Source organism: Sciurus vulgaris (genome assembly GCF_902686455.1).
Source record: "Sciurus vulgaris genome assembly, chromosome: 16".
Taxonomy (NCBI): domain Eukaryota; kingdom Metazoa; phylum Chordata; class Mammalia; order Rodentia; family Sciuridae; genus Sciurus; species Sciurus vulgaris.
In genome coordinates, this window is record NC_136477.1 from 3,343,533 (window position 1) to 3,366,930 (window position 23,398).

Consider the following 23,398-nt stretch of genomic DNA (forward strand, 5'->3'; position numbering starts at 1 on the left):
TGCCTTCCTGGTCGCCCTTGGTCCAGGGTATCTGCGTGGCAGGCGCTTCCCTCCCGCCAGTCGCCCAGTAGCGATCGAGGTCGTCACACCAACCGTCACACAGCAGTGCCATGCTCAGGTTGCCCTTGTTATGTGATGGGGCTCTAGAGTGCAAGGGCAGCCACGATGCAGCTCCTAGGTGCCGAGAGGCCCTGCAGTGCTGCATGTGACGGGTGGAAGGAAAATCCTGCGCTGTTTCCCTGGACTCGTGCGGGGGGGGGGGGGGTGTAGGAAGCTGCAACTGCTCTGTGCGTCCCCACTGTAGGAGCCACGGCCAGGCTGGGGACAGTGCCACCTCCAGGGAGAGGCCTCTCTAGTGTTTGGCAGTCAGGTCTCCATGTCCACGGGAGGTCTTGGAAGTGGCCGTCGTCGGCTTCTGTGTTGCTGTGACCAAACACCTGATGAGAACAACTTGGGGGTTTGGGCTCTAGGGGTCAGAGGTCACAGTCCACAGAGCGGCAGCGCGTCGTGGCAAACAGGCCCTGTGGAGAAGGGCGCATTCCGTGGTGGCCAGGAAGCGGGAGGGGCAGGGGCTGTGGGGGGACGCGTCCTGACAGCCTGGCCCGCCACCTCCCACCATGCTTGCCTGCTTCCAGCACCTTGGCCCGGCCATCTCGCCTCCGAACCTCCTGCACTGACCCAGAAGCTGTGGGGGACACCTCCCACCCAGCCCACTGCAGAATGCCCCTCGGTGGCCGGGGAGGAGACTGTGCTGGGTGGCAGCCTTAGACGCGTGGTGTGGCCACGCAGCTGTCCCCACTGTCCCCACAACTGTCTCACGTCCCCACCGTCCCCACAACTGTCTCAACGTCCCCACCGTCCCCACAACTGTCTCGCGTCCCCACCGTCCCAACTGTCTCATGTCCCCACCGTCCCCACAATTGTCTCACATCCCCACAACTCTCATGTCCCAACCGTCTCCACAACTGTCTCATGTCCCCACACTGAAACTGCCCCTTGGACGCTCTGCCCCCCAGCTGGGCTTTTGTCCTTCCTGTCCTTGTGGCCTGCCCCCCGGGGCTTCCTGTGGGCGGATCCCGTGTCATGTGCGGTCACCTGGACCGTCCCTTGGAGTGCGGTGTTGCAGAGCTGTCCCACCGCAGCGTGTGGCTCTGCTGCTTGTCGCAGCTGCGATGGAGACCGTCGCGGGAGGCCACCGTCTGTCCGTGTCTGCGGACACTGGATGGTCTGCCCCTGGCTGCCGGGGACGGGGCGCGGGGAGCTGGGTGCTGGGCTGGCACCGGGGACGCCCTGAGCCTCCGCGGCCCTTTTCACTTGGAGGCAGGGTTGCTGCTGCGGCCGGCCCAGAACCTGGCGCCCCTACCTTGGCTGGGCTGCTGGGGTCTCGCCCACGCCAGGCGCCTTTGGTCCCCGTGCCCGTGTGGGTTGTCGCGGTCACCCCCGCCCGCGCGGCTCACCGGCCCCCTCCTCTGTCGCAGGACCACGGGAATTTCTTCACATACACAGGCAGCGGCGGTCGCGACCTGTCCGGCAACAAGCGGACGGCAGAGCAGTCCTGCGATCAGAAGCTCACCAACACCAACAGGTGCGTGCAAAGCCGCCTCCCCGTGTCTCGTCGCTGTGTCTGTTGGCGAGAAGCCTGCAGGCGCGAGCAGGAGGGCCGGGCCGCCCTCCGCTGTCTGCGGAAGGCGTGGGAGTCCGTGGGGACCAGAGCTCCCCACCCCCCACACGAGGCCAGGCGACCGTCCTCTCTCGTCGCGAGCACCCCATCTCGCTGCGGGGCCCGCTCGGCCTCGCACAGCGGCCACAGTGGGTGGGGGTGAGGAGCGGTGGCCACCGAGGCCTCATCTGCAGAAGTCGCACAGTGGCCAGGAGTCTGCTGAGCCCCAGTCACAGGAGGGTGGACGTCTTCAGCATGAGAGCTCAGAGGACTTGAGGAAGACTTGACGTAGACAGTGAGACCTGCGGACAGAAGGCCACGTGGGGGACGTGGGCGGAAAGCGGGCACTGTGACTGAGATCGTTGTGTTTTCTACGTGAGAAGCTTTTCTTGTTCTTCAACTTTTTATGTATAGGTTTTTTTTTTTATTTCTTGCCGTTCAGGATCACAGTGCCTCACACATGCTACCCGAGTGCTCTGCCATGGAGCCACAGCCCCAGGCCCTTGTTTGTTTGTTTATTACAAATAAATAAAACTAATAGAAGAAAAGAAAGGGTCAGATGTAGTGGCCACACCTCTAATCAGGAGGCTGAGACAGGAGGATTGCAGGTTTGAGGCCAGCCCGGACGACTTAGTAGGACCCAGTCTCAAAAGAAAAGACAAAAAGGAAAGGACTTGCTAGTAACTCAAAACAGAAACGCGAGTCCAGGACCCTGAAGAGCTGCTCGCTCCGGCAGTCAGAGCACTGCGGGTTGAAGCAGTGGCGTGACCCGCTTTCTCCCTGTGAAATCAGCCCCAGAGTCCCGAACAGGGAGGCGCGCTCAGGCAGAGATGCATTGCATTTCTGGTAGAAAGACAAATTGGAACCAAGTTTCTGGAAAGCTCTTTGTATGTATGAAGAGCCTTAAAAATACTCTTGTTCATGACCCTGTAACTGCTCTGAGGTGTGCTCATAAGGACTGGGAAGGTGCAGGTCCTGTGCAGGGACGTTGGTCTCATTTAAGGTAGCGAAGCGCCTGTCACTAAGTACCTGAAGCGAGCAGGTTTGCTCTGAGCTTGCTCGGTGGAGTGTCTTCGTTCTGGGGACTGATCCTGGTTGGGAAAAGAGTATCAGAGCTGCTCGTGGGTCGCCTGTGGTGTAGAATCTGGGCACAAGCCTCTGCAGTCCTGTTGGAGGACAGTGCTGTTCTCTAGCCAAACTGATGAGGGGCCTCCTGGCCTGGCAGTCCCCACCCCACCCGGTGCCCTCCCGGGAGGCCTCCTGATGTCGTGCTGGGTTGGGCTCCAGTGGCTGTAGGACAGTCGATGCTCAGCTGGAGGCCAGGGTGTGAGGCCCGGGTGGACAGGGCCATGCTGGCTCTGGGGCTCCAGTGTCCATTCCAGCACGTGCTGGTGGCACGTCACTCGGCTCTGTCTGTAGCAAATGCCTCAGAAGCGGCTTATCAGGAGTTCCAGGAGTTCTAGGCCGTGGCTCTGGGGTTTCTGTCCCTGCTTGAGTGGCCCTGCTGCTTGGCCTGCGGTAGGGAGGCAGCTGGAGGTGCTCACAGTGGGAGAAAGCTGCTCCCTGGCGGAAGGGGGAGGGGGCTGGCTCCACCTTGGGGACACTGCCGGCCTGAGCTGTGGGGCCCACATCCCTGGCATGACTCGGGTCTCGGCATCGTCTCCTCAGGGTGTCCTCCCTCGCTATCTGGTTTTTGGGTCTTTTTCTTAAATGGATCAGTGGAGCCCAGGGCCTCGCCAAGTCTCTACCACCGAGCTGCACCCCCAGCCCTTTTGTTTTGAGATAGCGTCTGAGTGGCCCAGGCTGGCCTTGAACTTGAGCTCCTCCTGCCGCTGCCTCCTGAGGAGCCGGAGCAGCAGGCCTGGGCCTCTGCGCCTGGCCACGCTCTCTGACAAGAGATGATGCAGGAGCCTGGCCTCCCTCCTTCAGCCCCACTGCCCAGTGGTACGCCTGCAGAGACCTGCTTCCAGAGTGGGTGCGCGCTCATGGGTTCCCGCCAGGCGCATGCGCTTCTCGGTTGCGTTCCAGCCTCACGCGGCCCCGCCTCCCTGCAGGGCGCTGGCTCTCAACTGCAGTGCCCCCATCAACGACCAAGAGGGGGCTGAGGCCAAGGACTGGCGGTCGGGGAAGCCAGTCAGGGTGGTGCGGAACATGAAGGGCGGGAAGCACAGCAAGTACGCGCCCGCCGAGGGCAACCGCTACGACGGCATCTACAAGGTGAGCGGCGCCCGGCCACCCGCCCCCAGGCCCTGGCAGGGGCCCGCCCCGCTCAGCCGGCCTGACGGCCACTCCCACTCCCGCAGGTAGTGAAGTACTGGCCCGAGAAGGGCAAGTCCGGCTTCCTCGTGTGGCGCTATCTCTTGCGGAGGGACGATGAGGAGCCGGGGCCCTGGACGAAGGAAGGGAAGGACCGGATCAAGAGACTGGGGCTGACCATGCAGGTGCGTCTGGCTGGGTCGCCACGGGCCTGGCACTGCCTGGCCTGCCGCTTGGTGCAGCGGGGCCTAGTTTGGGACCCTTGCGGCTGGGGCACATCACACCTGGGCCTGGGAGGTCCAGCTTTGAGTCCGTCTTGGAGCTGGCGTGGGCTGCAGCGGAGGCCGGCTCTGGGCCCCAGCTCGTGCTGGAGTGCAGGACACGTTTCAGCCTCGTGTCAACCCTGGGGCGTGCAGGCCGCGGCTGGTGGCCGTGGGAGGAGCTGGCGCCAGGCAGGGGTCTGGTCTCTGCTGCGGATCGCCCCTTACCCCTCTGCTAAGAGCAAAGTCGCCGGCAGGACTGGCACAAGCAGAGCGTGGACAGAGAGGAGAGGAGGCCCGCGGCTTGCCTCTGCATGGGCACGAGCACGGCTTCCCGCCTAAGCGCCTAGGGCCGTGGAAGGGAGAACGATGGCGCCTACCTGGGTCACAAGGGTGTCCTTTGGGCGTCTGTGCAGCAGAGGTTTCAGAGGCCGAGGAGCCGGGGATAAGAATGGCATGGTGGGGCGGTCAGCTCTGGTGAGCGCTTTCACTGGGACTGGAGCAAGCCGAAGAAGGCCGGGGCCCGGACAGCGCCTCCCGGGCTCCAGCCTTGTGCTCGATGCCCGTGTTGGTGGCGTCGAGATATTCGCAGGATGGAAAACTTGGGACTTTGGGGTTAAGGTTGAGATTTCTTGATAAAACCACTGGAGAGTCACGAGACAGGCCCCAGACAGGGTGACATCCATCAGGGCCAGTCAGGACTGGCGGGCTGCGGGCGGGAGGGGAAGGGCGGCTGCTGGCAGGACCTGAGGACAGCAGGAACGGCGGCAGGGGATCCCGCAGTGGGTCCCGCAGTGGGCAGCGCGGCCCTGAGGTGGGTGAGGTGCGGCTGTTGTGGCGCCTGGCAGGACTGTCCACATCCTGCCCCTGCATCTCCCTGGGGTGGCAGCTGGGCACAGGAGCCTGGGCTCTGGGGTGAACCGAACCCCCGTCCATCCTGCTCTGCTCTTGGGAGTGGCATCAGATGCCTGTTGTGGGGAGGCCTGGGAGGGACGCTGGGACAGTGCCCCTGGCCCTGGCTCTGGCTGGCCAGCAGCCGGTCCAGGGCCTGCAGCCTGAAGCTGCCTGGCGGTCCTTCTCCCCTGCAGTATCCAGAGGGCTACCTGGAAGCACTGGCCAACAGGGAGAGGGAAAAGGAGAATAGCAAGGGGGACACTGCTGGCCAGGAGCAGGGCCGTGCATCCCCCAAGAAGGGCAAGGGCAAGTGGAAGCGGAAGTCCACAGGTGGGTGTCTGCTCAGCCCCCGGCCCTGCAGGGCACCGCCCCTCCCCTCTCGCCCCTCCCCCCTCGCCTGCTCCCCCCCTCACCCGCTCTGCACCCCCAGGCCAGGGAGGTCCCGGGACCCGGTCGGCCAAGAGGACCAAGCTGGAGCCCTACAGCCTCACGGCCCAGCAGCGCAGCCTCATCCAGGAGGACGGGAGCAACGCCAAGCTGTGGAGCGAGGTCCTCAGGTCCCTCAAGGACGGGCCGGTGAGCCGCTGCCCTCGGCGCCCGCTTTGATTTTGTCTGCGGGGGTCAGGAGTACGCCGTGCAGTCGCCGTTACTTAGGCATGCCCAGGCACCGGTTCAGAGGCACGGAGGACGGTGTCCTCGTGCGTCCTCGCCCCTCCAGAGCTCCCGACTCCCCAGGACCCTGCCCCTCCACACCAGCTCCCGCGCCACGCAGCCCGGGCTCCTCCAGGCTGCTTCCTGTCTCTGCTGAGACCCCGCGATGTCCTGTGGGTGACCCTGCAGCATGTGCTGCAGCGTCCCCAGGTCCTGGTGTTGTGGCGATGCTGGGCCCTGGCCGGCCCCACTGTGGGCGTGGCTTTCTCTCGGGCTCACCCTCGCACCCTCGGGTTGCTCCCGCCTTTGCTGCAGGCATCCCTGGGACCCCTGCGAGCCACTCTGCGGGTCCCAGCTCTGGCTTCTCTTGGGATATCTAGGAGACTGGCTGGTCACGTAGTGATCATACCTTAGCTTCTCTCCTGCTCGCTCTGCCCTCTGTGGGCTAGTGACATTGAGGGGTCACTGAGCGAGGGGCAGGGCATCCTTGGCCACTGCCCTGTCCTGGCGGAGCTGGCTGTCCTTGGATCACCTCCAGCATCACTCACCCTGAGCCTGAGGCCTGCCCTTGGGGTTCCCTGCAGGCATCCTTCCTCGTCCTGGCTGGGCTCCTCCGGCACCAGCTCCTGGGGCTGCTGTAACCGATGACCACAGGCCCAGTGGTCACCTGACAGCGTGCTGTCAGGTGCCAGAGACCCAAAGCCCACCACGGCCTTCAGGCTCAGGTCAGGGTATGGGCAGGGCTGGTTCTGCTGGAGACTGGGGAGAGCCAGAGCACTTCTTGCCTTTTCCTGTTTCTGAAGGTATCTGGTCACATGGCCTGTCAGGTCCTCTGCTCCCTGTGGGACACCTTGGGCTGGAGCCTCCAGCCTGCCCCTGGCCCCGGGCCCCTCCCCAGCACCGCAAAGCGCCCTTGCCATATGGGGGATTGTCTCCCATTTTGACCCACCTGCACACTTCCTTTTGCCACCTGAGGTGACATATTTGCAGGCCCCAGGATGGGGCTGGGGACACCTTGCAGGTCCTGTCCTCCTCCCACGCTCCTCTGGCTCTGTGGACTCTGGCTCTCGGGAGCCCCTCTGCTGTGCCTCTAGCCCCTGGGATGCTGCTTCACTGGCTTGGCTGGCTTTCTGCCACTGGTCTCCAGGTCCCGCGTGGGAGGAGCTCCCTGTCTCCCTCATGACTGGAATGGGGCCCTGGTGGCCCTGCGGGGGTCCTCGGCCTCTCCTCCCTGCAGGGGTCCATCTGTGTGGGGGCCCCTCTGAACCCTGGCTTGAATCCACAGCGCAGGCTGTGCGGGTGGCCCCGCTGGCCAGCCTGGGCCCTGCCCCCTGGCACAGGGACCTGGGTGAGGCTTCCTCTCTGGACGTTGGCGATCTGGCTCCGGCACCTGAGCAGCGTGGAGCCACTGGTTCCTGAGAGCCCCGCCACGGTGGCCGCTCGAGGGAGCCTGCGGCCTTACGCCCTCCCTGGTTTCAGATGTTCCTGAGCAAAGTGGAGGAGACGTTCCAGTGCATCTGCTGCCAGGAGCTGGTGTTCCGGCCCGTCACCACCGTGTGCCAGCACAACGTGTGCAAGGTGAGCTGCCTGCTGCCATCCTGTGCCAGCAGCTCTGCGCTCTGGGCCGTGGCTCCAGGGTCCTGGGTGCGGGCTCTGGCTGCCCTGGTGGCTCTGAACCCTGCCGTGCCCCCGCACCCTGCCAGAGCACAACTCCTGTCCACTGGCTTTCCCCTCTGCTGGCCTTTTGTCTGGCCGAGGGTCCAGGGCAGGGGAAGGCGGGCTGCTGGCCTGGCCTGAGGTCAGGGAAGGGAGCCCTGAGGGCAGACAGGAAGGCTTTCTGGAGGAGGCAGCTTTAGCCAGCAGGAAGTGGCCTGGGAGCAGCATCCCACCCTCAGAAGGGAGTGTGCTGGAGCTGAGGGGACAGGGAAGCGAGGGCAGCTGTGGGGCTGCCTGCCTCCCTTCCCCATCACACCACGGTGTGTGCCTACCAGCACTGAGTGCCACACACGGTGCTTGGTGTCAGGAGGGCCCACGGGACACGGCCCTGGTCTCCCACATGCCTGCCCATCTTGCACAAGCACGGCCAGAAGCAAGGTGGCTCCAGAGGGAAGAGGTGCCACTGTGAAGGAGGACAGGCCAGGGGACAGGCCTGGCCAGGCTGGGGCTGCTGCTGCTGTCTGGGCATCTGGGAAGGCCCCAGTGGAGGTGACTAGAGCCACCCACACCTGGCAGGGCTTGGTGGCTGGGAAGAGCTTGGAGTCTCCACACCCTGGGGGGACCAGATGGGGAGTGGATAGCAAAAGGGAGCCTGGGGTCAGGAGGGACCTCTGAACCTCATGAGAAGTCAGCTGTTGCCCTCGACTATGTGGGTGAGGACAGTCCCTCCGGGCCCAGGAGAGGGCTCGGCGGATGGGGCTTCTCACCTGCTGCTGTGTCTTGCAGGACTGCCTGGACAGGTCCTTCCGGGCCCAGGTGTTCAGCTGCCCGGCCTGTCGCTATGACCTGGGCCGGAGCTACGCCATGCAGGTGAACCAGCCGCTGCAGACGGTCCTCCACCAGCTCTTCCCCGGCTATGGCAATGGCCGGTGATCCACAAGCACTTCCTGGTGGCCTTTCCCTGTGGGAGGCTCCCTCCTCGGCCCTCGTTTGGTTTTTAGTGGGCTTGACTTAAACACAGTTTTCTCTCCATTCCCTGAAAAGGCTCGTCTCCCCCCCCCCCCTTTTTTTAAAATGTATACATTTTCAGGAATTTCCATGTTCTGGATGAAAGTTGGATTTCTCAGTGTTCTGTTCAGTTGTTTTAAATATATAAAGCCTGCAATTTATCTGCAAAACAGGAAAAAAAAAATCCCGATTTTTGAGGATGGACTTGGGAACCACGTAGCTCGAGAGCTGCTTCGGTCACTGCTGTGAAGTCCTTGAAGGTTCCCACCACCAACCAGCGAGGCCCTGGCTGCCTAGAACAATCTTTGCCAGGCTTGTGGGTTTGGCCCCCAGGTCAAAGCCAGCGCATCTGCTTCCAGCAAGGTGGTTTCAACAGTGACTCTGGCTTTGGGCTCGGTGGCCCAGCCAACCGGAAAGAAGTCCTAAAGAAAAGAGGACAGCTGAGGCCCCACAGACTCCCCAGAGCCACCCCATGGGTGCCTGAGACCCCCAAGACCCGCCGGTGCAGAGCCCTGGGGCCAGACGAGCTGCCTCAGCTGGACTCCACTCCACAGGAGGCGGGGAGCCGCCCCAAGCCATGTCCAAGTGCCTTGGGCTCCTGTTTTCTAGAGACGGGGCTCTTCGCTTCTAGCACTGAACTGTTGGAGAATGCCAACCAGATTCTGAACGCTGTGGTCATCCAGTTCTTCCCAATGCTGGGTGGGTGTTTGGGGATGGTTTGAGTTTTATCCATCATTTAAATTCAGTTTTTTCTTTTCTTTTTAACTCTGCAATTGAGAATTATGAGGTTTTTTTTTTTTTTTTTTTTTTTTAAGAACACATTTTTAAATGAAATTTTTTTTGTAGTTACTGTATATGTACTAAGAAAGATATAACTTAGGGTTTGTTTGTGTTGGTTTTTTGTTTTGTTTTGATTTTGGAATGGTTTTTTAATTTTTCTAACTTTACCAAAGTTTGCAGCTTATACCTCAACAGAACAGGGATGTTTTCAATCAGAACTGCAGACAGACTGGAGCAAGACTTTTTAAAAGGGCTTTTTTTCCTTGCTAGAGTGTTAACATATTAGGGAAGAAGCAACGAAATTCTGTGTAGGCTTTTCTAAAGTTAAATATTTGTCCAGACTGTAGATTCTCCGAATAAACGTTCTTCACAGATGTGTCTGGTCGTGCGCCCTATTTGCTGCTTGATAAGATTGAGCTCTTTTGCACCAGTGACCTTATTAGTTCTCTTCACAAACCTCAGGACAGAAAGCTAGGCAGGGACTGTCACTGCAGGGGGCGGATGAGAGAACACGTCTGAGCTCCGTCTGAGCTCCGGCTGCAGCTTGGGCTGGGGGTTGTCTCCTCTGCATCTCTTGGTGGAGGCTGGCACCAAAGTGGCCACTGCCTGCTTTTATAAATAAAGTTTTATTGACACAACCACACCCAGTAACTCCTGCATTGCACGTGGCCACTTCCATGCTGCAATCAGAATTGAGTGGGTTTGACAGAAACCATGAGGGCTACAACTGGAAGTGTCCACTACTGATCCTGCCCGGCAGCTTGCTAGCCTCAGTTCTGGGATGTTCTAGTCCAGTAGGATGTTCTGCAGTGTGGTAAATGCCATCTGTGCCCTCCAGGACAGTAGGAAGGCCACGCAGGAGCCCGACCCTTCCTCTGCTGTCCCTGGCAGAGCCATTGTTCATGCCAGGCCAGAGGACTGCCCTCCAGCCATGCTGTCCCTGTGCCCAGGCCTGCCTTTGATTCACACTGGGCTGGTGCTAAGGCTGGAAGGGGAAGCAGCAGTGGGCCTGCTCTTTGTGGCCCATGGGCTGTGTTCTCTGCAGACAGTTCAGCAGGATGGGAGGCTGAGCAGCTCTGCCTGAGGGGGTGTCGCCACTGCCACCCCAGCTCAGTCTAAGGCATCAGCCCTGCCTGCAGGGGCTTCTCTGGACCTGGGGAAACGTGCTTGTGTGTGTGTGTGTGTGTTTGATTTTATTTTTTTGTACCTTCCTTGAGAGCCGGGGATTTGACCCAGGGGTACTCTATCACTGAGTTGATCCTCAGACTTTTGAGACATGGGATCACTAAATTGCTGAGGCTGGCCTTGAACTTGTCTTCCTGCCTCAGCCTCCTAAGTAGCTGGGATTATAGGTGTACACCACCATGCCTAGCTCCATGTATTTTTGAAATTTATATTTTAAATATAGAATCTAAAATGTCTTTTTTTTTTTTTTTTTTTCTTTTTAATGCAACAAACCAACCCACAGGAGAGGAGAATCTCTGTAAAGGGGCGGCCATTTCTTGGCTCCATCCCTTGGGAAATGAAGGATGGGGACAGCTGGAGCCTGAGCACGGGTTCTGGAGACCAGGGTCCAAGGGCCTCCTGCTGCTGTTGCAGGAGAGATCCCCAAGCACAGTCCCTGGCCCCAGCCGGTGTGAACGTACGTCTGCAGAGCGGCAAAGTGATGAGCTGGGTTTTCCCCAAGCCGATGTGTCCAGAAATGCTGGAGTCTATTGTTCCTACTTTGCATACAACACTTAAGACAATCTAAGTTCCTCTAATTAAGAAATACTTTCAGAGGCTGAATTCCAAAACATCTGGACTTGATACTTGGAGGACACACCTGGGACAGGAAAAGGCTCGTGTTAAGCCATCCCATCCTGCTCCCTCCTGCCTTTCCCACTGGTTCAGGAGCTTCTCCAAGTCATTTGCTATTTTGCTATTTTTAAAGTTAAACTCCACAAGGACTATATGAATATGGTCCCACAGGAATTTTAAACACCCAGAACAGATTCAAATCCCCTTTGACTTTACCAGGCGTGAAACTTTCCTCCCTCCCCCAGAGATGAAGTCTTCTCAACTTGGGGGGCTGTTTTATGGGCACAGACACAACAGTACTTCTTGAATCTTCATGGTACAGGTTTCCATGATGTGTTTTGTTGAACATAGAACTCTGTGCCATCTTGCAGCTGTTCAGTGACACTGCAGGAGATATTACAGGACCGCGCTATGTGACACAGTTCAACACCCGCCCCCCCCCCGCCCGTCAGCTGCTACAGAGTAAGTACCCCAGAGCACCCGGTGCCCCAAGTTACTTATCCAATCCCCCATGGATGGATATTTAGAGCAAACTATTAGATACTGCAGTGTACAAATGGTTCAGAGCGCGCAGCTTTCAGGGAGAATGGTTTGCTGGGTTATTAGAAAAGTCAGATTAAAATGGGAGCATGCCCACACCTCTGCCTGGTCCAGAATACGATGATGGCAAACCTTAATTAAATGCCGGCTATATATGAAGCCAGAGTCGCACTCTGTCCGAGAACGCGCATGCAGGGCGATTCTAGGCTCATCGTTGGAACTTGGGTGGTGAGATCCCCAAATTGCAACGGGCCAAGCTTGAGAAAAAGCACCCAAGGCAACCCATTTTGCAAAGGAGGACAACCGAGAACACGAGAAACGCGTGCCTCGTTCCACTTAATTCCTACAACATCCCCAGGAGGGGAGCAGGCAGGATGTGGATACTATCGAATCCATTCCACAAGGGGAACAGAGGCGCAGCGAGCTTACTTCGCTGGAGGCCACCCCTGGGAGGCAAGGGGCCCAGCTGAGCTCCCACCCAGATAAAGAAGCACCGAACTTGACTCCTCCCCTACGCCATAGGAAACTTGTGGGGAAGACACCCGACTTGCTCCTTTGCACAGGTTTGCTGACCTGCCTTGGGTGTGAATGCTTGTTGGTTGACCCTATATTTTTCCAGTCCTCGGTCTTCCTCCTTTGAAAAATAGGTTATCTGGGGTGCTCTGTTTCCTTGTTCCGCACGTCTCAAGTTTGTGGAACTCGGCACCCAAATTCCGGCGCCGGTTCTCGAACCCCTCTGAAGTGCTCGGGGCAGAGTGCTGATGTTGTGCTGGTTCTCACGTACTCAGCCCCCGCCGGATAGCCAGGGCGGGATCCGGAACAAGCGGACAGTGATTGGCACTCATCCCAGCCAGTCGGTGTCTAGGGCCGATTCCTCAAGCCAATAGTTGCTTCCCTATGTGCGGTCGTTGGGCGGTTCCTAAGGCGCCCTTGTCAATCCGAGGCCCAGTCACCATCCGGTTGGTCTCGGAGGCCTTGGCTGGCGTGCGCCTTCCCCAATGAGAACTCAGCCGGTCAGTGGGCACGTGAGTGGGCGCCGGCGTGTCCCTGCCATCTGGCCAATGAGGAGGCGAGACCGGTTCCAGCTCCAGCCCAATCGCTGCGCTCGGAGGGCGGGCCGTGCGGTGTTGATGGGACCGGCGGAGGGGAGGGGCGGAGCTGTCAGCGGCAGCCAATGGGCGCGCGGGCGTGGGCTCCGCGTCCAATGGCAGCCGGGGCGGAGCTGGCGCACCGCCTCATAAGCCCCCCCCCTGAGGCGCTCGCGGAGGGCTCGGCCGCCAGCAACCGAGCGGGGCCCGGCCCGAGCGGGGCCTGGGGGTGCAACGCCGAGGGCGGGGGAGCGCGCGCCGCTGCTCCGGACCGGGCCGCGCGCGCCGCCTCAGGTGAGCCCGCGGGGAGGCCGGCAGCCGGCCGCGTCCGAGCGCGGGCCCCGCCGCCGCCATGCCGCCCCCGCGCCGCGGCTCGGGGCTGCGGGCGCGCCCGGGACTCGAGGCCCAGGCCTCGGGCGCGGCCTGCTCGGCCCGGCCGCCGCGCTTTGTCCGGGCCGGCGAGGCGGTTGGGGGCGTTAACCGCCCGGCCCGGGGCGCCCGCGGGGCGGCGGCGGGGGCGGCGGGGCCGGACAAAGGCGGGGCGCGCCCGGGGCGGGGGCGGGGGCGCCCCTTCCCGGGCCGGGGGCGCGCGGGGCCGGGCTCAGACGGCCGGGCCGGGCGGCACAAAAGGTGACAGCGTGGGTGGCCCGGCCGCCGGCCCTCCTCCTCCATTATTCAAAGTGATCCTAAGGATAATTAAAAAAAAAAAAAAAAAAAAAAAAACAAAACAAAAAAAAAAAACATAAAACGAGAGAGAAGGGAACCGGAATTAAAAAAAAAAAAAAGACCCCAGGCCCTCGGCAGCCCCCGCCTGCGTTTCCGGGCTCCGGGCACCCGAGAGGCTGAGGGAAGCGCCCGGCGTGGACACTCTGCGCCCCCGAGATGCCCGTCACCGTCCCACCCCCTCCGCGAGTCAACCTGCCGTGCAGTCGCGGCTTCCCAACACGCCCCCCGGCCCGGACCCCCGCAATAAGCATGCAACCTGGATTTTTTTTAATTAAAAAAGGTATCTACTTGTTATGCATTCGCAGCTTCAAGACGCGTGCCCCGTCCCTCCCCGTTTCGGCCGATCGCCATCTCGGAGGAAGCCCCTTCTCTGTAGAGATAATTGTGCAGTTGCTCCCGCGGCCACCCCTGGTGGGGTCCCCCGTGGACATCCCGTGGTGGCTGGGGACGGATGCGTTCTGAAATGTGCTCGTCCTGGGGTTTGCCAGGGCCTGGGTCTGCTCAGTGGGCGCGATGACATCAGGCGAGGTGGGGGTCTGTGTCCACTTGGGCACCGTGGAAAGGTGTCAGCTCAGCGGAGCTCAGCGATCCTGTAATATGGAAAGTGCCCTTTTCCATGTGATTCTGTCAGCGGCATGGATTCAGCGCGCCCCTTTGGGTCCTGAGTGTGGGCGCTGTCTTAGGGTCTGAGGATGGTGGGATGCAAAGGGTTGGTGTCATGCCTCACTCCTCTGTCCCAACAGTCATTTATCCTGCTGTCTCCAGGTTGGAGAAGTCTAAAAACAGCACCTGCCCTAAAATGGGCTCATTAGATGACTCCTGTGGGCTTTTAACAGAGTCTTGCTAGAGCTAATGACTCCCCTAATTCTCAAATAATAGCTGCCTCATGAGCCGTCGGGAGGGCCCCGCAGCCTCTCCCTGCCACCCTACAAAAGCAGTAGGCAGCCTCTCTGCCTTTTATTTTTTGAAATCCTCGAAGGACAGAGTGTAAACTGGTAGAGTCAACTTTTGATGCTCTTTGTTGAGCAAGGATTTCTAAAACTTGCCGGCCCTTTTTCCGCGCCTCTGATTGGACACTCCTTGGTGCTCCCCCTGGGTGCCGGGGACACTGGGAGGGTCAGACTGTACTGGCCTGGTGGAGGTCACCATGGGGGAGGGAAGCGAATGGCGGAGGTTTAGTGGCCAAAGGCTGCAGGGGGTTTGGTGTTTTGTGTGAAAGTGTGCTGTTGGCCCCCGTGTGTGCCAGTGTGCACGGGTGTGTGTGGTTGCTGAGGCCTGACATGTATACACGTCTCGAGGACAATTGATTGTCTCGAGTTTTCTAATCCTTTCCTTTACCGGGAGTAGGCTGCTAAGCAGACCTTAAGTCCTAGAGCTTAAAGGGGTCCTTGCTCAGTCTTTCATGGTGTAGGAGACATTTGCCTTTGTCGTACTTTTCTGTCTCTTAGTAGAGACCTGTCTTCAGTCCCTGTGGCTTCCTGCAGGAGCCCTCTGGGGCAGTCGTGGGCCCATCCTCTGTTGCCCCTCCCCCTCCCCTGCCTAGGTTGGGTTCCCAATTTCTCTGCCTCCCTGCTGGTGGCCCCTCCCCCATTTGTTCTGTGCTCCGCCCCTTTCCCTGGAAGGTCCTCAGAGTCTCATCCCTGGGGAGCCCATCTATCCTTGCCTTCCACTGACCCCTGAGGGTTCATATGTCCCTTGGAGGTTGGGTGTGGAGCCCAGGCAGATTGGGAGGGGGTCCTTAACCCCAGAGGGGAGCATTGTAGGTCACCCTAGGGTGTAGTGGAGTAGGCATGCTGCCTTTAGGCCCACTCAGACTGAGCACTATGTAGTAGGGACTGAGGAGTGGGCTGGAGAACACTTCTGGCTGGGCATAGTGGATGTGCCTGTGATCCTAGTGACTCTAGAGACTGAGGAAGGAGGATGGCAATTTAGAAGCCAGCCTCAGCAACTTAGCAAGACCCTGACTCAAAATAAAAAAATAAAAAGAGCTGGGGATGTGGCTCTGTGGTAGTGCTCCCCTGGGTTCAATCCATAGCTACCCCCCCCCCCCCCCAAAAAAAAAAAAAAAAAAGAATGTTTCTGGGTGGCTCTTCCTGGGATCTGGACATGTGGTCATAGACTCAGAGCTGTGTGACCTTGGGCCAGTCATTGCTCAGAGGCCAAGGTGGGGAGCCATCAACCCTTCCCAAGGCTGCTGACAGGAGGGCAGTGGACAGCAAAAGAACTGTGGGCAGGAGTTCTGTGCTGGTAAGGCCTGACAGATGGCCAGCCCTCACACAACCCCACCAGTTCCTGGCTGGCCTCCATAGACCTGCCACATGGCTGCCTGATGGGGCCCTCAGACCTGTCCTTCCCAGGGGGCTCCTGCTTCCAGCTTAGGAGCTGGACAGTGGAGGAGGGACTCCACGCGGTAGGTCTGCCCTAGTGTTCTTGGTGGCAGTCTGAGTTTCTGGCCTCTGTTTTAGGCTCTGCAGTCTTCAGAATTGGAGAGACCTGGGCGCAGATGCCTCCTCTGGGCAGCTCACTTCAGCGTCTGTGAGCTCGTACTTCCCCAGGAGGCTGTGAGGATCAGAGGAGCAGGGGGCAGGAAGCGCATTGCCGAGCTCCAGGCCTCCCTCATCTGTCATGTCCAGTCTGGCTGGTGTCCTCTGGGGTGGGTGTCCTGGGCATTGCAGGGTGGTAAGCCGGGTTCCTGGCTTCCAGCCACTCTGTCAGGAGCATCCCCGGTTGTGACAATTGCACATGTCCCCAGACATTGCCCAGTGTTCCCTGGGGTTACTGGTCGCTCCCATGTGAGGACTTGGGACCTAGCCTTTAACCCTGCAGCAGCACCCACGCCCTCTGACAGCAGAGACTCAGGTTTCTAAACTGTGTGGAGTCCACACCCTCAGTAGCCACCCGGGGAGGAGGCAGGCCCCACCCCTCTCTGGGGGCGGGTCTTCCTGGTCCGCTCTGGGCTCCTATAGGTCCGCGGAGGTGGACTGCCACGCCTGGCCACGCCCTTCCACCGCCACACCTGCCCTGTCAGCTTGATGAGCTGTTCTTCAACCCACTTCAGGAGGCTCGCTCCTTTAACCTGGGCCTATCCTGAGCAGTAATGCCGGGCGAGGTGGGCGTGGGCGCCCTAGGGCCATGCAGGTGGACTGGCTGGTGAGAGTCGCCGTCTGGTTCCATTCCCAGCTCCATCTAAAAAAAAAAAAAAAAATTGTCACCTTGTCAAATTGAGTTTGAGTTTTTAATTTTGGGTGAATTGGTTTTTGAGTTAGTCCTGCCTGGCAGGGCTTGTGCTGGGACCCTCTTCTTGGCTGGATAAGGGGTCCGGCTGGTTGCCAGTTTTCCCTCCTGCTCTCTCAAGGGGTTCTTGAAAAAGCCTTTCCCTGTGGGGGTGGGGACGTGGAAATCTCTTCCTTCTGCTCAGTTTTATTGCAACCTAACATCACTCTAAAAAAATCTATTTTATAAAATTAAGAGAAACAAAAACAAAAATGACCTTACCCTGGTCAGAACCTTCCGGTGGCTTCCTATTGCCCTCCTGCGGCTCCCTGCTGTGCCTGCCCCTCGGGTGGGGGTCGCCTCCCCTGCCTGCACCTTTGTGCCTGCTGCTCCTCTGCAGAGTGCTTTTCCCTCCTACCACCTGCGGGGCTCCTTGTCCATCAGGCCAACCAGGGCTTTCCCTACCACCTGTCTGAAGTTGCCCTTCCCACCACCGTTTCTGCTCACCTGCCTTTTTCTTCTTAGTGCCCTTGCTGTTGCAAATGCATATTAATCTCTTTATGCGTTTGTTGCCTGTCTCGTCCACCAGGGCAGGGCTTTCAGTAAAAGACCAGAAGGTAAATATTTTCATCTTTGTCCTGACCGCCCTGCTCTGCCAAGAAGCCACTGCCGACCGCACCACGTGGCTGAGTCCTCCAGTGTTTCAGTAAGACTGTGCGCGCAGATGTGGCAGTCGCACAGTTTCATATCGCGAAACAGTTCTCTTCTCTTGACCCTCCCCCACCATTAAAAATGTCAAAACCATTCCTACACCATAGGCTGCACAAAAATAGGACACGGGCAGGATTGGACCGGACCTGAAGTGGGCAGACACTGGGGCCGTGGTGAGGGCCACACGGTAGAAGTGACGCCGTCTTTGTTGCCCAGTGTGCAGCGCAGGGCAGCTCCTGGCGCCAAGTGGGTCCTTAGCCCCTTTCCTTTGTGGGAGCCTTTCATTCTCCTGCCTCAGTTCAGTTAGTCACACTCTAGACCCGGAATGTGTCCCAGATCGTTTGGAGGGAAACTCAAGCAGCAGGAAATGTAAGGAACTGTTGGGCGGACCTTCGGCTGGAGCTGGCCAGACTGCCACCCGTCCTCGCCTGGTATTCTGCCACTGCTTCTCTGCGAGAGCTCCCCCAGCTCAGAAGAGCATTGAGGCGTGTGGCCCCAGGGACCCGCTGTGACCCAGCAGATCTGGGGGCTTAAAAGGAAAGCCAGATCGCACAACTCGTGTCCGAGAGCGCCTGGCCCTCTGCCAACACCAGTGCCTGTCAGAGATGACCGTCGTCCTGGGGGTGACTTGCTGTCACCTAGCAGGAGAGGGGGTTTTCATGGGTATGAAAACAGCTTTGTGGGTGAGTGACCAGCAACATCAGGTCAGGGTGGTGGCTGGGACTGCCTGCCACCTCCCACTGTCTTGTTCTTCCAGGTTTATAGGCACAGAGACCGGCTGTTGTTTTCCTAGCAGGTCCGCGTCCAGGATAGGGACTCTCTGACTTGTCAGAAAAGGGTGCTGTGAACTCAGCGCTGTGCGGGCTTCGCGAGATTGGAAGGTGCATTCTCTGGAAGGTTGCTCTGCGTCCCTTGGCTTCCAGCAGTTGGGGTCCCTCATTCATGCGTTCTGCTGGTCTCTGTCCCACTTCCCCACTCCGGCCATCTCAGCTACATGAGGAGACTGACCACTGTGTGGCCAGCCAGCCTTGCCCCTGTGCCATCTTCCTCTGGTTGGTGTTTGAGCACCAAGGTGCCCCCCTCAGCCGGGGGTTGTGTTTGTCCGTCTACAGGAGTAAGCACCGGAACACTGGTGGCCGGGCCCCAGTGGCTCTTATTTCGTGGTGCTGGGGATTGAACCCCAGGCTTTGGGCATGCAAGGCGAGCACTCTACCAACTGAGCTATCTCCCCAGCCCCCCAGTGCTCTTGGAGGGAGGGGATCAGTGGCCGCGCAGACCTTACCTGTGCCCAGTCCAAGTGGAGGTGGCCGCACCTCAGACCTGCCAGCTGGGCAGCCGTGCTCCTGTGGACTGCATGCCAGCCGCTCCATATTTGCATTTGGACCCAGGCAAGGCACCCTCTGGGCAGCTGGATGTGGGTGGGCCCCCTTTTGTTCCCATGGATGCCCCAGTCTCCAGGGAGAGAATGAGGAAAGAAGTGATTCTCGAGCTGGCAGAAGACCGAGTTGGGCTTTGTGTGAGAAGTGTGGAAATGGGTCCCCCGGTCCCTTCTGACCACAGAGCCAGCTGAAGCGGCCAGTGGGCGCAGTCATGTGCCCAGGACCCTCCGAGCACAGCGGGGTGGAAGTGGGCTGCGCTCTCAGCCAGGCTCAGGACCCCAGTGTGTCTGGCCGCTTGCTGGGGAAGGCAGCAGCTGGGAGCTGGCTGCCCGGGCCTCCATGTGGACCTCCATGAGGGGGTCCGTGTGCCTGGGCTTCCCTGGATGTGTGGGGGCCACGGGAGGGGCGAGCGTGCGGTTCTGCTGGCCCTGTAACTGGGCTCTCTTCAACTTTCTGTGGCTGCTCTGTTTTTTCTTTAAAATATCGTATGTCAAGAAGGGTCAGCCTCGCAGAGTGGCTTCTTATCCTGGAGCGGGGCCTGTCTGGTCTGATGGTCGTGGTCCTGGCAGGGGTTACCTCGGCTCCAGCCTGCAGGGGAGCGGGGCCCCCCGGGGTTAAACTCTGGCTCCTGTGAGTGGCAGGAGGGGAGCAGTGGAGGCAGTGGGTTCCTCTGAGGCCTGTAGAATCTCAGCATCTTCTCCACTGTCCCTCCGGGCTGCTGTTGGTAGGGGCCACAGACTCTTCTTGGGCCCCCTGGCTTCCTCACATCCTGCTAGGACAGGGCCAGAGAGCCCAGTCTTAAGCGGGAGACCAATGTGTGACCTGACTCAGCAGAGAAAGTGGCCCTGGGGAGGGAGGACGGCTCTTCAACTGATGACAGCCACAGCTACGGGTCACTGGGGGCCCGGTAGAGTGGTCGTGGTGACTGTGCTCTGAGTCTGAGTGTTTGCTGTTATCCAGTTCAGCGTGGCACTGGTCAGTTGGTGTGTGCCTGGACAGGTGCTGTGGGAGCCGGAAGACCGGTCTCCTGGCCACGGGGGCATCAGGTCCTTCTAGAAGGCGGGGAGGAACATGCTTGGGTGGTGCTGGGAGGTTATACTGTTGCCACGGAGCCAAACCTTGTTGGTCTTGGGGACTGTAAATTAAGGGGTGGAGGAAGGGACATTGGGGCCATGGCTTGGGAGACCAGGACCTGACGGGGTAGAGAAGCCAGGGGGAGCCTGAGAGCTGCCGGGGTGTCTTGGAGCTTCCCTTCTGCAGGCACCCAGTGCCCTGCCGTCCAGGGGCTGGGGGGCGCCTCCCAAGAGCTGCCTGGTGCTGGGCTTGGCATGTGGCCAGATGATGAGGTTTCTAGCACAGCCTCCCGTAAATCCGCCTGGCCTTTTTTGAATGTATTTGTTCTTGAGCTATTGCAGTTACCAGACGCTTCATCCTTTAATAAGTCTTAGTGTGTTCAGAGTTGTACGACATCACCAATGTCAGGTTCCAGAATGTTCTGATTCCTGTCCCATGAGCAGCACCTCCCCACACCCCACCCGCTCGTCAGCTTCCCGCCTGGATTGACCCACTGAGTGTGATGTCCTCAGGGTGCAGCACGCGGCTCGGCGATTCCCGGTGTGGCTGAGTAATAGTCTACTGGGCGGACTGCCCGTGGTCCCCCTCGGGCACCTGTGCACACTTGGGTAGTCCCCACCTTTCTCCCCGCTGTGGTACTGGGATTGAGTCAGTCCAGGGTGCTCTACCTCTGAGCTGCAGCCCCAACCACAGTGATTACTCTTTTAAATTTTGAGACAGGATCTCGCTCAGTTGCCTATGCCGGACTTGAATTTGTGATCCTTCTTCAGCCTCTTGAGTAGCTGGGATGACAGGCATGTGTCACTGTTCCCAGCTTAGTTTCCCCCTTTTCCAGTCCCATCTCTCCCCTGGAATTGTCGCAGCGTTCCAGAATTCTGCATGCTGCATGAAGCCTGCAGGTCCAGCCAGCCCTGGGCAGGGGCAGCGTGGGAGCCCTTTGTCAGCTTCACGCGCTGTGGAGGGAGAGTGGTTAGCACAGCGGGATGGGCCAGGGCTGACTTTGGGGGGGCAGAGCCCCAGGTCACCTGCAGGAGGCACTGGTGGTCATCTCCCTTGCCTCCCTCTGCTCTGGCTTGAGCTGCCAGGGTCCCCTTGGGGCGTGAGCTTCCTCAGGCCTTGGCTGGTGGGCCCTTGAGCTAGCAGGACCTTCTTGTCCTCACTCCATGGGCCTGAGGGACCCTAGCTGGCCACAGCCCTGGCTTATCCATCTCCTGTGTCCTGTATTGTGCCTCCTGACGGACAGGACAGGGCCTTTCCTGCCCTGGTATTTGCCACAGCCTGAGCAGGACAGGACATGCTGCTGACCCCTCTTGCTGTTTCTGAACCCTGTGGGGCGGAAGGAGACCCTGTCCTCTGTTCTCAGCACTCTCCTGGTGGGTCTGGCCAACCAGTGTGAGAGAGATGCCAGCTGGGCCCGCCCCCAAGGGTGTGCAGCCAGCACCTCCCAGAGGCATGTGGCCACGAAGCCCACCAGTCGCAGTCCCTGCCCAGACATCCCCCAGGGCTCTCCAGGCAATGGTGTCACCACATCAGGTGACTTGGGAATGTAACTGGCTTCCCCAGGGAAGCAGTGTCACACTGAGACACCAAAGCCCGGGCTGGGCTGGTGTGGGGGCTGGAGGGGTGGCTTTGAAGCACACTGGCTAACAGGCTCCGCCTTCACACCCTCTTGGCAGCTGTCTTCCCTGGGGGACCTTAAGGTGACCTGGCAGAGGTGTAACTGGCTCTTCCCCTGCAGAGCATAAATGACCTGGGGTGTCCCGAGGGTGCTATGGGAGCTGCCATCTGCACTCAGGAGGATGGCACAGGTGTGCCTATGAATGCCAATGACCTGTCAGGCCCTGAGGTGGGAGTGTCCTCCCTCCCACCGCAGAGAAGGTCAGCTCCAAATGGGTCAAAGGCCTCATGCCGAATACCACAGAGCCCTTCAAAGAACACCCGGAAGTGGGAAATGCCCAGTGAAGGTCAGTGCAAGCCCCACGTATGGTGGTGAATTTTCTAGTAGCCACATTAAAGGGTAAAAAAGAAATAGGTGAGCTGGGTGTGGTGGCCGCCCTGGTGATCCCAGTTGCTTGGGAGGCTGAGCAGGAGGATGGAGAGTTCAAAGCCAGCCTCAGCAATTTAGCGAGACCCTGTCTCAAAATAAGGGCTGAGGATGTGGCTTAGTGGCTAAGCACCCCTTGTCCAATCCCAGTACCCCTCTTTCTCCAAGAAAAAGAAATAGATGAAATTAATTTAAAACATGGTTGGCTGTAGGTGGACACAGCACCTTCGTTCTGTCTATTTTTACGTGGTCTGAGGAGCGACCCGGGCCTCACCCAGGCTCTACCACTGAGCTGCAACCCCAGCCCGGGTACAATCACTTTTAATAAGATTTTTTTCTTCCACTTTTTTTTTAGATGTTGATAGAGCTTTATTTTACTCAGTTACTTATATGTGGTGCTGAGACTTGAACCCAGTGCCTCACACATTCTAGGCAAGCGCTCTGTCACTGAGCCACAACCCCAGCCCCTCTTCTATATTTTTTATTGGTGCATTATAGTCATACATAATGATGGGATTTGTTAAGAATTTGTATTTGGGCTGGGGATGTGGCTCAGTTGGTAGAGTGCTGGCCTCGCAGGCATGAGGCCCTGGGTTCAATCTTCAGCACTGCAAAAAGAAAAAAAAAGAACGTACACTTGCACAAGATAGAACAGCATACTTTGGTGTCACTCCCCAGTCTCCCACCTCCCTGCCCCATGCCTTTCCTCTACAGATCTCCCTCCGATTTTCCTGAGATCCGCCCCTACCTTTCTTTTTCTCTTTCCTCTCTAGCTTCCACTTGTGGGGGAAAAAAGATCCTTCACCTTCTGAGTTTTCCCTATAAATGCCATAATGTCATTTTTCTCTGTGACTGGCTAAGACTCCACTGTGTCCGCACACCGCATTTTCCCGCGCACCCACCACTGGTGGCCACCCAGGCGGGGTCCACGGTTTGGCTGTGAGCTGTGCTGCTGTCAGCGAGCGGCGCCGGCGTCCCCGTCCCCGTAGTAAGAAGACCCGGGTTCTTCAGGTAAGCGCCAGGAGCGCTGCGGCTGGGCCCCGGGCGGCCCCACGCCTCGTCTTTCCAGGAGCCTCCATACCCATTCCATGGCGGCCGTGCTGATTTACAGCCCCAGCACCGTGTAGAAGCCCCTGTCTCCCCAGGTCCTCGCCAGCACGTGTTCCTGCTCGTGTCCCTGATGGTCGCCATTCTGACCGGAGCGAGAGGAAATCTCAGTGTGGTTTGGATTTTCACTTCCCTAATCGCTAATGATGAGCACTTTTCATATATTTGTTGGCCGTTTGTATTTTTTCTTTCGAGAAGTGTCTGTTTAATTAATTTGTCCATTTGTTAATGGGTTAGTTGTGGTTTTTTGGTGAAGGTTTTTGCGTTCTTTCTACATTTTAGATACTAACCCTCTGTCAGAAGAGCAGCTAGCAGAGGTGTTTCTCCCATCCTGCGAGTTCTCTTTGGACAGTCCTGATCGTTTCCTTTGCTGTGTACAACTTCTTTTAAAAGTCATTTTGTTTTTATGTGGTACTGAGGTGGAACCCAGTGCCTCACACGTGTCAGGCAGCCCTGTGCAGCTTTTTGACCTGATCCGGTCTGCGGACTCTTGGCATTATGCCCTGAGCTCTAGGGGTCCTTTTGAGGGAGCCATTGCCTGCGCCCCTGGG

At 58.8% G+C, this 23,398-nt stretch overlaps 2 protein-coding genes and 1 long non-coding RNA gene across 3 annotated transcripts in view; 2 read left to right on the plus strand and 1 right to left on the minus strand.

Moving 5' to 3' along the window:
* Nucleotides 1-8,618, plus strand: part of UHRF1 (ubiquitin like with PHD and ring finger domains 1) — a 25,101-nt gene extending 16,483 nt beyond the window's left edge. Inside the window, exons 11-17 of the mRNA XM_079115284.1 lie at nt 1,479-1,585; nt 3,715-3,877; nt 3,964-4,101; nt 5,265-5,400; nt 5,501-5,646; nt 7,201-7,299; nt 8,164-8,618. Of these exons, the coding sequence (XP_078971410.1) occupies nt 1,479-1,585; nt 3,715-3,877; nt 3,964-4,101; nt 5,265-5,400; nt 5,501-5,646; nt 7,201-7,299; nt 8,164-8,310 (936 nt within the window). The 3' untranslated portion in view covers nt 8,311-8,618. The remainder of the gene's footprint in view (nt 1-1,478; nt 1,586-3,714; nt 3,878-3,963; nt 4,102-5,264; nt 5,401-5,500; nt 5,647-7,200; nt 7,300-8,163) is intronic.
* Nucleotides 8,436-12,300, minus strand: LOC306646685. Its single transcript, XR_013759940.1, has 3 exons — nt 12,079-12,300; nt 11,182-11,349; nt 8,436-8,547 (listed from the first exon to the last, which is right to left on the minus strand). It is a non-coding gene; the product is annotated as an uncharacterized lncRNA (long non-coding RNA).
* A 463-nt stretch (nt 12,301-12,763) lies between these two features.
* The window catches only part of KDM4B (lysine demethylase 4B), a 116,202-nt gene continuing 105,567 nt past the window's right edge, over nt 12,764-23,398 (plus strand). The window contains 1 exon segment of the mRNA XM_079116302.1: nt 12,764-12,887. The gene's annotated coding sequence lies outside the window, so the exon portion shown is untranslated.